The following is a 12,176-nucleotide window of genomic DNA, read 5'->3' as shown; positions in this document are numbered from 1 at the left end:
CCCCGGGTGTGGTTGAAGGCAGTGAGTGTGCACACCTGTGCCCCGGGTGTGGCTGAAGGCAGTGAGTGTGTACACCTGTGCCCCGGGTGTAGCTGAAGGCAGTGAGTGTGTACACCTGTGCCCCGGGTGTAGCTGAAGGCAGTGAGTGTGCACACCTGTGCCCCCGGTGTGGTTGAAGGCAGTGAATGAGTGTGCACACCTGTGCCCCAGGTGTGGTTGAAGGCAGTGAGTGTGCAAACCTGTGCCCCGGGTGTAGCTGAAGGCAGTGAGTGTGCACACCTGTGCCCCGGGTGTGGCTGAAGGCAGTGAGTACACCTGTGCCCCGGGTGTGGCTGAAGGCAGTGAGTGTGCAAACCTGTGCTCTGGGTGTAGCTGAAGGCAGTGAGTGTGCGCACCTGGGCCCCGGGTGTGGCTGAAGGCAGTGAGTACACCTGTGCCCCGGGTGTAGCTGAAGGCAGTGAGTGTGTACACCTGTGCCCCGGGTGTGGCTGAAGGCAGTGAGTACACCTGTTCCCCGGGTGTGGCTGAAGGCAGTGAGTGTGCAAACCTGTGCCCCGGGTGTAGCTGAAGGCAGTGAGTGTGCGCACCTGGGCCCCGGGTGTGGCTGAAGGCAGTGAGTACACCTGTGCCCCGGGTGTAGCTGAAGGCAATGAGTACACCTGTGCCCCGGGTGTGGTTGAAGGCAGTGAGTGTGCAAACCTGTGCCCCGGGTGTGGCTGAAGGCAGTGAGTGTGCACACCTGTACCGTGGGTGTGGTTGAAGGCAGTGAATGAGTGTGCACACCTGTGCCCCGGGTGTGGTTGAAGGCAGTGAGTGTGCACACCTGTGCCCCAGGTGTGGCTGAAGGCAGTGAGTACAGCTGTGCCCCGGGTGTGCTTGAAGGCAGTGAGTGTGCACACCTGTGTCCCGGGTGTAGCTGAAGGCAGTGTGCACACCTGTGCGCCGGGTGTGGCTGAAGGCAGTGAGTGTGCACACCTGTGCCCCGGGTGTGGTTGAAGGCAGTGAGTGTGCACACCTGTGCCCTGGGTGCAGCCCCTGGAGCTTGAGTGCCTGCCAGCACTGGCTGGCCACACCAGAGCACACATCCAGCCGTCGGAAGCTGCTCAGTGTGAAAGTCAGAGCCGTCTGTGGCCTGAGGCGACAGGCGTGGGTGGCGAGAAGGTGGGCTCTGTCTTGTGTTTTGCGTTGCCTGTCGATAGCATGGAATGGTGTAAATGGTGTAAGAGAAGGCGCTGGGGACAGGTGCCAACCGGAGAAGCCAGCCAGCTTCTTCCGTGCATGGAAACCCAAATGTAATTAAAATGGAATAATTTTCAAGTTCTAGGTCTTACGTGAGGTCATTTGCCTCTAAATTTAGAGGTCAAGTTTGAGTCTCCTGCTGTGGTTGTCTAGTTGTGAGTGGCAGTGCCGTGTTCCGTGTGGAGAGTCGACACAGAGTGGGATCTGGAAAGGTGCCTTGTTCCACGTGGAGAGCTGACACGGGAGTCGGGCCTGGGGGGTACTGTGTTCCACATGGAGAGCCGACCCCGGGAGTCAGGCCTGCTGGGTGCCGTGTTCCATGTGGAGAGCCAACACGGGGAGTCAGGCCTGGGGGGATGGGCCAGTCAGTACTTGTCCCTAAAACTCAGGGTGATCTGGGATGATGTTTTTGAGTGGAATGAGTAAGGCAACGTGGACAAAAGAAGCCACAGCTGTGAGTGAACCGTAGGGCCCACCGTGTTAGTGGGTTTTCAAAAACCCATGATGGACTCAACTATAGAACCCATGGTATCTGTCCATCTGTTTCTCCATCCATTAGAACATCATGTGATAAAGATAGCTGTGCAAAGAAGAGACTTGTATGAGAAAAAGGTTACCACACATTCAAGTATTTTAGGTTTTAAACTCCACGTTTTCATGTAGCATCGGCTGCTTTGCGGCTGCTAGAGCAGGTGTCTATTTCCCCTCTCCCTTCTCCCTTCTCCCGGGAGCCCTCCCGTTATGAACACTGAGTGTACTTTGGCTCATATGATGTTTGCCAAACTGGAGGAATAAAGGAAACGAGAAGAACTGTCTTTGTGCTGATACATCCAAAATACAGTGCGCTGGAAGTTAGACGCTGTGAAGTAACCTTTTAAGACCCCACAGCTATCATCTTTGACTTTGTGCCAAGGGAAAGAGGCATTCACACTCACAGTCTTAACTAATTTAAAATCACAAATATGGCCAGTAATATCCAGAAAATACATTCTCCATTATTAGTAATAAAGGAATGTGAAACAAAAGGTAGCTGAAGTCGTTTAGCAACAGATCGACACTTTTAAAAATGAAAAAGAAGAGAAGAAGAGGAGAGATGTCGGCTGTGGCCCTTTGTTTGGGCCAATGGAGGTATAGTAGGTACAACCTGCCTGCCTCCTCTTACCAAAGCGCCCCCGCGATGCTAACGTGCCCCATGTAATTCCACTTCTGGGAACTTAGTTCAAGGAAACAACCAGAAATTGGCGTAAATATAACATTAAGAACTTGGAATCAATCTAAGTGTTCAATAGGGGATTAAATAAATCAAGTCTGAGAATCCACGCAAGGTACTCTTTTGCCATTAAGATGACAAACTATTTAGAAAAAAGATGGGTAAAAAGTTTGTGGAATAACTATACATTGAAAAAATGTCAGGAACCTAGTATTTTGAAACATATCGTCTATATGTACATATACAGTGTGTGTATATTAAAAATACTTCAAAATAACACATTATCTGGGTAGTCTGGTGATTTCTATTTTCTTCTTTAGCCTTTTTATACTTTACAAATTCTTAGGTTTAAAATCAGAAGAAAACTCACAGCTTAACAATACTCTTCTTTAGAATGCTTGTACTTACCAGCCATCAAAAAGCATAAGGAAGGGGCTGGGAAGGTGGCTCAGTGGTAGAGCACTTGCCTTGCATGCCTGAGGCCCTGGGTTCGATTCCTCAGCACCACATAAGGAAAAAGCCAGAAGTGGTGCTGTGGCTCAAGTGGTAGAGCGCTAGCCTTGAGCTGAAGAGCTGAGGGACAGTGCCCAGGCCCAGAGTTCAGGCCCCACGAGTGGACCCCCCCCCCAAAAAAAAAGAAAAAAGAAAAAAGCATAAGGAAAAAACTAAAAAAAGTGTGAAGAGAGTTCAGTGGAAGTGAGATCTAAGTATGGCCAGTGGCATTTCAGACAGTGGTGGTCGTGCCTTATGATGTATATCTTGAATGTTCTTCTGTAAAGATGTGTCTTCCCTTAGGAAAGCAAGAACAAGTGTTCTCATAATTGGTGGCACAGGGGATTGTGACTGTGGTCTGTCATAAATAATAAGGATGTTAACAGTGGTGTATATTTCCTTTACTCTTTCAGATATTCCTGAAATTCCCGAAAGCATCTCATTCTGTAAAGCCCTGCAGGTTGCGGACTTCAGCGGAAACCCACTGACAAGGTGCTGCGGCTACTTCACCCTCCTGTTTCTAGCTAGACGGGTCTCTTTTTCCAGCCCTGTTTGTCACTCGGAGGCACCCCGCTAGACCACTGGCTTTATCAAGAATGGCTGACTTTCCCAGCTATGTATTTATAAATACTGGACAATGAGAGTCACACTATTTGTATTGATTGAAACTCTGAAAAGAGGTGTTGGGAGGGTGGGAGGAGCAGTATGAATAGTGTAGTTTATAAACCTCCAGTTGAGCCTTCTTGTCTGTCGGGTCAGAGCTGAGCTCTAAACCCACAGAAAGCTTACAGCATAATTATCTGAAGAGAAGTCTTATTAGACTTATTTTTTTCACTCCAATAATGAAATGTATTTTTAATCTCAACTTCTCTCTAACTCTCCTTAGGAAAACAAAACCTTGCCAGCACCACTGTTTCCTTACTTTTGCGATGGTTGGGGGGATTTTGCTGCTTCTGGGGTTTCATAGCCTGCCGTCTGGCCTGGCTGGCAGCACTCAGGAGCCTCCATAGGCCTCCTAGCCTCGTCTGGAGTCTTCTGAAGGCTGTGTTGTCAGGATAAGTGAATGATGCCCATGTGTGAACGCAGGCACAGCCCTGGGAGCCGTGGCCTCTCTGGTCCAGTGGGTACATTTCCAGGGTTTCTCGGGACTCCCCATCAAAGCCAGAGGTCTTTCCTTGTTGACTGTACTAGATTTGTGGGTCTAAACTACATCCCATTGTAGATGCAGTGGCATCTTTTCACCTTCAGCCACCATTCCTCTCTTCTCACAAATCCTGGTAACCATAGGAAACATTTCTTTGTAAACATTAAGTAACGTTACTTTGAAGCCTTACTGTTCTTTTTGGCTTCAGGCACATATTAAAAGTACCTTTGTGTAGAATGTCATGAAATGTTCAATTATATATAGGGAGTGACAACTTGAATAAAAGGAACAAAGTAGCAGTTGGCTGTCGCAGATCTGTTCTAAGTAATCCTTAGAAGCAACAGGAAAAGAGGAGTGAGCAGCTGTCCTGTGTTTCATAATCCCAGGGACTGGTCAGGTTTTTCTCTTCCTTTTCATGGTGCTTGAAACTTCCGCTACACAGCAGTGGGGGGTTTTCCTTCCTAGGGCTTTGTGACACTTGTGCTTCATTCTGAGAACTTGTGTGTTTATCCTCCTGATGATTAATTCTGCACTGCCCTCTGTGTATCATGTGCTGTTTCTCCAGTAGCGAGGTGGACCCTTCGGCCCCTTCCTTGAGAGTGTGGATAATGTAAAAGGGCAAGGCAAGTATGTCATCACAGGGCGCAATTTTAGGGTGTTATTTCAGCGAGCACATTAGAATTGTTTTTGTGTTCTGTATACACTGCTACTTCAGTTAACAAGCTCTTTTGTTCTAGGTTGCCAGAAAGCTTTCCTGAGTTACAGAACTTAACGTGTCTTTCTGTAAATGACATCTCCCTGCAGTCTCTGCCTGAAAATATCGGCAAGTAAGTTTTATTTTATTTTTTTATGTCCAGTACATGCGTACCATCAGTTCCATGTGGAACTTTCCTTTTATGTTCTTACCATCGACGTAGGAGACCATCTGTCCATCCATCAGTGTTACCTTTAGTTATCCCCAGGTTTTAATGGTTATATAGTATGCTGCTACATGGTACTAGTAATAAACGTAATTTGTTTGCAAGCTTTCTTCACATTGATGAATTCTGAAGAAGTAGCAAACTGAAGCAAAGCAGCCAGTTTACTTTCTAGTAGCAAACACTGTTGGGAATGATCACTCAGTCATTTTAATCCTGAGCAGAAGAGCAAGGAGGTCCCCACGGAAAACGCACAGGAAGTGTGCTAAACATCTGTTCGGTCTGACAGTAGCTCCTGAGGACACAAGTGGCCAGTGTTTGGAGAGCACAGATGAGCCGCGAGAGGGGTGGATGGGGTGGGGTGGAGCAGGTGGGTGAATTTCTGTGGTGCTAGCTTGCAGGGCAGGGGGATGTAGCCATGGTGAGAAAGATAAGGGGAAGAAAGGAAGGGGAGGCACGTGCGAGTGAGGAAGCCAGTGGAGCGCTCCACCACCACACAGATGGAGCCCTCTTAGCAGACGCCTCCCCTTCGCCAGCAGGGAGGGAGCGGGGCTAGTCACGCAAGGCTCAGGCCAGTGGAGCGCTCCACCACCACACAGATGGAGCCTCTTAGCAGACGCCTCCCCTTCGCCAGCAGGGAGGGAGCGGGGCTAGTCAAGCAAGGCTCAGGCAGAAGCACTTAGATCAGCACCCAGCCCAGCGGCCTTACCTGGTACAGTGCTCCTGGCATCTGAGAGGTTTCCCTGCTGTTGCGTGTGTCTTGCTGAAGTCCTAAGACAAACCAGAAATCTGCTCTTTGAGAACCGCCTTGCATGACTGAACCCAGTCACCTGACATGTCTGTTCTGAAAGGTCCACAAGAGTTTTAAACCAGCACCTTTCCCCCTCCTTTCTTTCCCGTGACCCCGTTTCCACTGGCAAGCCCATGTTTTTATGTGAAGTGCACTGACGTTTTTACTTTACGCCAGTAGATTTGCTAAGACTTAGGATTATAACTCTCAGGAGGGGAAGAGGTAGAGGTGGACCAGGGGGCGGGGGATTCACAATCCAGGCCAGCCAGCCAGAGTTCTCAAGACTCCATCTCTCAAACTGTGATCCCTTGCCCCATTCCCACTCCAGGAGCCAGGATTGCAGGCCCGAGCTGCCTCACCGGCTCCCCTCACTTTCCTGATAGTGTCCTCTCATGCACAGAGGCTTATATTTTAATGAAATCTAACTTGTCCATGTTTTTTGTTTCATAAGAAACACTGTTGTGTGACCTTGTGAGTACTGTCAAGGTCATAGGCATACTTTCACAGGGCAGACAGGCAGGTCAGCACGTAGCCAGAGTGTTTCCAGTGTTTTCGGTGCTCTGGGTGTGAAGGTTGGGGTGGGACAAATCTCCAGGGGAGCGGAGGATCACCCGGAGGCTCGGGGAGGCCTGGGGTCCTTCCGGGAACTTTGTCCTTGTCTGTGTAACTCTCTTCATGAAAGTTCCTACTCTTTGTTGTTAAAGAAATTGGTACCATACACTAGAAGTTAGTCTAAATGTCTTTATTTCTTGCTTAATGAAGTTTCCTCCTCCACACCTAACATGCTTGGAGGAGAGAGGGAGTGGAGGGTGAATTAGCCCAGTGCTCAGAGCAGCCTCGGGCACTGAGTGGTTATCAGTAACTCATTACTGGTGGAGCTTTGCTGGTAGAGGTAGGACATGTGAGCTCCTGAGGGGCTCTGGTGAGCTGGGGTGTGTGGGTCTTAGTCTGTGTCTGTGCCCTTGGGAATGGTGTTCTCAGCCTCCATGGGCTGGAACAGATGAGCCCCATGGCCTTCTCACGAGGCCCGCCTGCTGCCCACCCCGTCCTGTCCTGTCCTGGATTGCGGCCTAAGAGGGAATTCCTTTCGCACACTGCTGTCCCGTGAAGTGCTTAGTTCTTGAGCCTGCAATTACTAGAACCTGTTTATTGTTTCAGAGAACAAAAACAAAGAGTTTGTTTTGTTTTCTAGTTGTGGGTTTTCCATAGCTCAGCAGTAGGGGCAGCTCAGCGTGTGGGAGGTTCTGAGTTTGAAACCCGTACCACAGACACGCCTTTCCAGGGCAGAGCGTCCAGTAGGACATTTGGAACAGAGGGTTCCTAAAAACAGGCGGCCTGCATTCTGCCTGCCGCGATAAGGTCAATACATAGTCAATGATGTGCTGTGCAACTGTTCAAAATACGGAGGTGTGTGGCTTAAGAGGTGAGACAGACGGCTGTTAATTGAGGAGAGCGGAGAAGCTGGTGTGTGTGTGTGTGTGTGTGTGTGTGTGTGTGTGTGTGTGTGTGTGTGTGTGTGTGTGTGTGTGTGTGTGTGTGTGTGTGTGTGGCCAGTCTATACATCTGACTTCCCTTCTCCAGAGTGAGAGGAAGCGGCCGCAGTGGGGAAACTGCAGGCGTCTTGGTGAATGCTGAGGTCTTGCTCCAGCGCCCTGTCTGCTCCTTCCTTTCCTTATCCACAGTCAGTTCTGACAAAGCAGTTATAAAAATTCTGTTGTCTAGAAAGTTGATGATGTCATGTTAGAAGCAGGACTATTAAAGACGAATAATTGACACGCTACATTTTGTGTCTGATATTAACGGCATTTTGTGGGGTGTTAGGTGTGCTCTCAGTCTCTGCAGTGCTGGCAGTAGCTGAGGTGAAGGGTACATGCATGTCGAGCCCGGGCTCCTCATCGCTCTTGGCCTGTGAGGAAAGCTGTGAGCTTTGACATCCCCTCCTGCACTCCAGCAGCACTTCCTAGTATCCTGTCCTGAGACCCTTGAAGAGGCCCAACGATGTTGGGTTGAGGAGAGAGTCTCGGCGAGCACAGACACCGCCCCACTGCTGTATTTTGGAAGACCGCAAAAGGAGACATTTCCTTCCGCACCAACGTCTGGTCCCGCGTGGCATCCACTGTCAGTCGCGCTGTCTGGAGAGCTGGGTGGGGAGGGAGGGCCTGCCCGGTGGTTCAGTATTCACCCGGGCAAGCTGCGCTGACAACCAAACCACTCAGTGGTGTTAGAAAATCAGCTTTTTAGTGTTTCTGGCTTTTTTGATAAAACGAGGGAGGGTGGAGGATTAAGGTGGATTAGAGTATTGGGGTAATATCTGCCTCCTACCAGCTCAGAAGTAGAACCCTGACTGTTTCTGCACTATATTAGCAAGCAGGAGCTTGAGGTTGGTGTGGAGCCGAGGTCTTCAGAGGTGACAGACGTGTCACTTGTTTTCGGAACCTGTGTGCGGTGCTGTGCTGACATGCTGGTGCGTGAGGGCTTCCGCGGCTGCCGCGTGGCCTCTGCCCATCAGAGCTGACCCACATACTCGGGGTCTGGAGAGAACATCTGTCTCTCTGCGCTCAGCCCCAATACTGGGCTACGCACGAGGGCAGGAATCTGCTGCCGGGGTGAGGTGAGGATAGGACAGCAGATCCTGGGCTGGGTGAGGTCAGTGTTCACCGTCACCGCCCCTCGTGTCAGCTCCCACGAGCCTGACGCCTACTGCTCTGTGGAGTGGGCCTGGTCGGTGGCCTCAGCCCTCCGGGCGGAAGGCCGTGCTGTCTGCGTCAGCCGCTGAGGCTGGGAGGCTGGCCTTTGGTCTTGGTCTGAGGAGAGGCTGTCTTTAGTGGCTAGTGAGCTATTTCCACGTCAGGCGGGCCAAGGCCTCAAGTGGGGTGCTTTGTGGGCATGACCTGTGTCATTAATTCATCTTATTCGTATCTTCGGGTTAGACTTGTGGGTTTAGTGGGGGCCGGGTGGTGATGACACATTGTTGCCCTGGGAAGTCACGTGGGGTGTGGCTGAGCTGTGTTTCTTACTGATTATGTGTGGTGGGGGAGCAGAAGGACGAATCTGGGGATTTCCCTGACATTCCTCTCTTTCTGTTTCTAGTCTTTACAACCTGGCTTCACTGGAACTGAGAGAGAATCTTCTTACCTATCTTCCCGAGTGAGTTTCTGGGGAATAGTAATGAATTTAACTATTTTTGAAAGGACTATGGCATTATGGTAAAGAAAAAAAAAAATCTTGTCTGTTGCCACCCACCTTGAGAGCGGCTGCCCCCTTGTCATGCTCTTACCATTGTGAAGTCTAGATGGGCGCTATTTTGGAGTAACAGTCCAAGTAAGGAACTTGTGTTGCTCTGTATGTCTGTGTTTTCACTAAATGTTGTTGTTTCTTTTAAACAGCTCCCTTACCCAGCTGCGGCGACTAGAAGAGCTTGATCTAGGAAATAATGAGATCTATAACTTGGTAAGTGTGTGTCATCACAGGCATGTTGAGGAGGAGTGTGTGTGGAGTTGTGTCTCCACAGACCTGGGAACCTTGGAGAGGATGCTCGGTTCACACTGGTATGAACTGAGACTGGGTGTAGGAGGGTCAGGACTAAAGTTTTGAGGCATGAGTGGAAATGATTGGTGTGTTTAAGGATAGGTTGGTATTAGAGAAAAACAACAGCTGCCCACCAGAGGCCCCAGCTCTCATGATTAATGTCAGCATTCTGGGCTTGAACTCTGAGCCTCGTGCTTGTTAGGTAGGCTCTACCATGGGAGCCGTGTCCCAGCCCTCTTTTTCTTTAGTTTTGTGTTTTGCCCAGGGTTGACCTTGGCTGCACTTCTGCCCATGGGCTTTGCATAGCTAGGACTGTGCAGTTGGCTGTAAGCCATCACACTGGCTTCTTACTGAGATTGGGTCTCAATTTTTGTTCCCCATGCTTGCCTTGAGCCGTAATCTTCCTGATTCCTGTCTCAGGAGTAGCTAGGATTACCCCAATTATTATTTGACACTTTATAATTCCTTCTTTGTTAGTGGAAGCCTCAGACTTGGATCTTTGCTACCATGACATTACTGCTTTTTGTTTTAGCCAGAATCAATCGGAGCTCTCTTCCATCTGAAGGACCTCTGGCTGGATGGGAACCAGCTGTCAGATTTACCTCAGGTAACTGAGTTTCTCGATGTTGCCCACAAAACATCCACCAGCGGTATTTAGAGAAGCATCTCAGAAGCTTCAATCTGTGATTGAAAAAGCACATAGAACTTATGTAATTATATGCTTCCCCAGAGAAATTGGAAAGCACAACACACCATCCTCAAGCTAGTCCGTGTGTCCAGTGCAGCGCTGGGAGTGGTCAGAGGGTAAGGAGAGTAGGAATTGAAGGAAGTAGGGATGGCGGAAAACGTGTATTTGGGGAGTGGAGGAAAGGTAAGTTAAACAGAGGGAGTTTGCCAGTCCTGGATGGGCTGTTTCATTAAAGTGGCGAGCTTTTCTGTCTTGCAGATGGTGAAGCTGTCCACAGGTCTGTGTGTGCTCATTTTGTGGAGGAGCAGGGGTTTGGTGCCTAGGTTAACAGGCACTACTTGTGATGGAAGGAAGGAGAAAGTAGAGTTTCTTAGCAGAGAAAAATCTCAGGGCCTGCCGTGTTAGCTGCTTGCCTCCCAGTGCAGACTGCTCACTAGTGATGAACTCCAAACACAGAGAATTGGACTGGATCTCCCCGCCACTCTCTGGGCTCCTAATCTTCATCTGTTAAGTGAGAATGATTACATACCTGTGGGAGGCAGAGCTCCCTGTTTGTGGTTTCTACAACGTCTCATTTTCATTGAAAGAGGGTCCAGAAATCTGTGTTGCCTTCATATTTGAGTATACACTAAAGAAACAGTCTCACTACTTCAGGACCTCATTGTAACAAATTCCTGTCCTGTGACAGGTTTGAGCATGAGTTTCTCTATGCCTTTGATACAGGAAATAGGAAACCTGAAGAACCTGCTGTGCTTAGATGTCTCTGAGAACAGGTTGGAAAGACTTCCTGAAGAAATCAGCGGCCTCACTTCTTTAACCGATTTAGTAATTTCTCAGAATTTACTGGAGATAATTCCAGATGGCATTGGTGAGTGTTGAAAGCACTGCTGCTAAGGTCCCACCTCAGGCCGTCTTGATGATGTGATCTTGTGATGATGAACTCATCTTGTGATGAGGTTACCTCGTGATGATGTCATCTTGTATTGAGGCCATCTGGGTGAGGTCATCTTGTGAGCCCATTATGTGATGAGGCCATCTTGATGATGTTATCTTGTGATGATGTCATCTTCTGTTGAGGTCATCTTGATGACATCATCTTGTAATGAGGCCATCTTGGTGAGATCATCTGGGGCAGTAAGATCTCACTCTGATGCTGTGTGGACTCCTGTCAGGTGCTGGGAATGTGGCTCCATTGCTTGTGTTTAAAGAAGGAAAGCCATGCATATAATAGATTTAAGTACTTGCAAGTATTACTGTCATCTTGGTTTGATAGCACAAATGTTGACTCATTATTTACTTTATCAAGGTCTTATCTCAGTGGTTTCACTAGAGTTCAGCCAAATCATAGAATAAGTTTTAAGGCATATAGACAATCACCAGGACGTTTCTAATTCAGCATCTTAAACAGTTATGAGACAGTAGCTTGGACCTCACTGTGTGGCAGAGGGAAGATCTCTCAAAGGGAGATGGTGTGATTGAGTTGAGCCTTTTCTAGGAAATTGGGAATTTTTTAACCACTGTACTGTTTGGCTTACAAGCCAGGCGTTTTCTTTACTGTAAAGGAACAGCCCTGTGTGAGAAATGCAACGCAGAGAGGGTGTAACAGGAGTGAGCTGGTAGCTCCACTAGAGCAAAGCCACTTAGAAGTTATAAGAAGCTCTGCGTAGCCATAGACTAGTTGTCATTGGGTTGCTCTCTAACATTTTTACTGCAAATCATCAAAGGAAGAAGTAACTGGAGAAGCTATGTGACAGGACCACTTTATCCCTGCTGTTCGGTCAAGATGGAAAGGGTAACTGCTAATAGCACTTTCATAGGAATATAGACACTGCGTGTTAGTCAAAGCCGGCTAGAAAACTGATGGGGGTCTTGACTGGGTGGAAATGTTTAAGGAGATTCGTGCACGGCATCTGGTGATGGTATAAACCCAAACCCAGGTTTTGCTGCTCAGGAAGGGAAGCAGTAGCAGCCTGAGGTGGTGGGCTGGCCAGGCCCCCGAGGGCTGGCTGTAGAGGCATCTTTCCTGCATCTTTACTTCAGATGGGTGCAATGAAAGCTTATGAATCTCATTTCACTTAAGAATGTTAACAAGCAAAGTTTCTTGTTACAAATTACTTGGAGAAGAAATCAGTACACGATTGCTAGGAGCCGGGAGAGGCCACCGTCTT

At 48.8% G+C, this 12,176-nt stretch overlaps 1 protein-coding gene across 1 annotated transcript in view; it reads left to right on the top strand.

Moving 5' to 3' along the window:
* Window positions 1-12,176, top strand: part of Lrrc1 (leucine rich repeat containing 1) — a 90,637-nt gene that overhangs the window by 56,340 nt on the left and 22,121 nt on the right. Inside the window, exons 3-8 of the mRNA XM_042672094.1 lie at window positions 3,355-3,433; window positions 4,823-4,912; window positions 8,883-8,939; window positions 9,179-9,242; window positions 9,853-9,927; window positions 10,732-10,876. Of these exons, the coding sequence (XP_042528028.1) occupies window positions 3,355-3,433; window positions 4,823-4,912; window positions 8,883-8,939; window positions 9,179-9,242; window positions 9,853-9,927; window positions 10,732-10,876 (510 nt within the window). The remainder of the gene's footprint in view (window positions 1-3,354; window positions 3,434-4,822; window positions 4,913-8,882; window positions 8,940-9,178; window positions 9,243-9,852; window positions 9,928-10,731; window positions 10,877-12,176) is intronic.

The sequence above is a fragment of the Dipodomys spectabilis genome, unplaced genomic scaffold (assembly GCF_019054845.1).
Source record: "Dipodomys spectabilis isolate Male_0828 unplaced genomic scaffold, ASM1905484v1 ptg000669l, whole genome shotgun sequence".
Lineage (NCBI taxonomy): Eukaryota > Metazoa > Chordata > Mammalia > Rodentia > Heteromyidae > Dipodomys > Dipodomys spectabilis.
The sequence above is the reverse complement of the archived record's forward strand: the minus strand, read 5'-3'. Positions and strand labels throughout refer to the sequence as shown.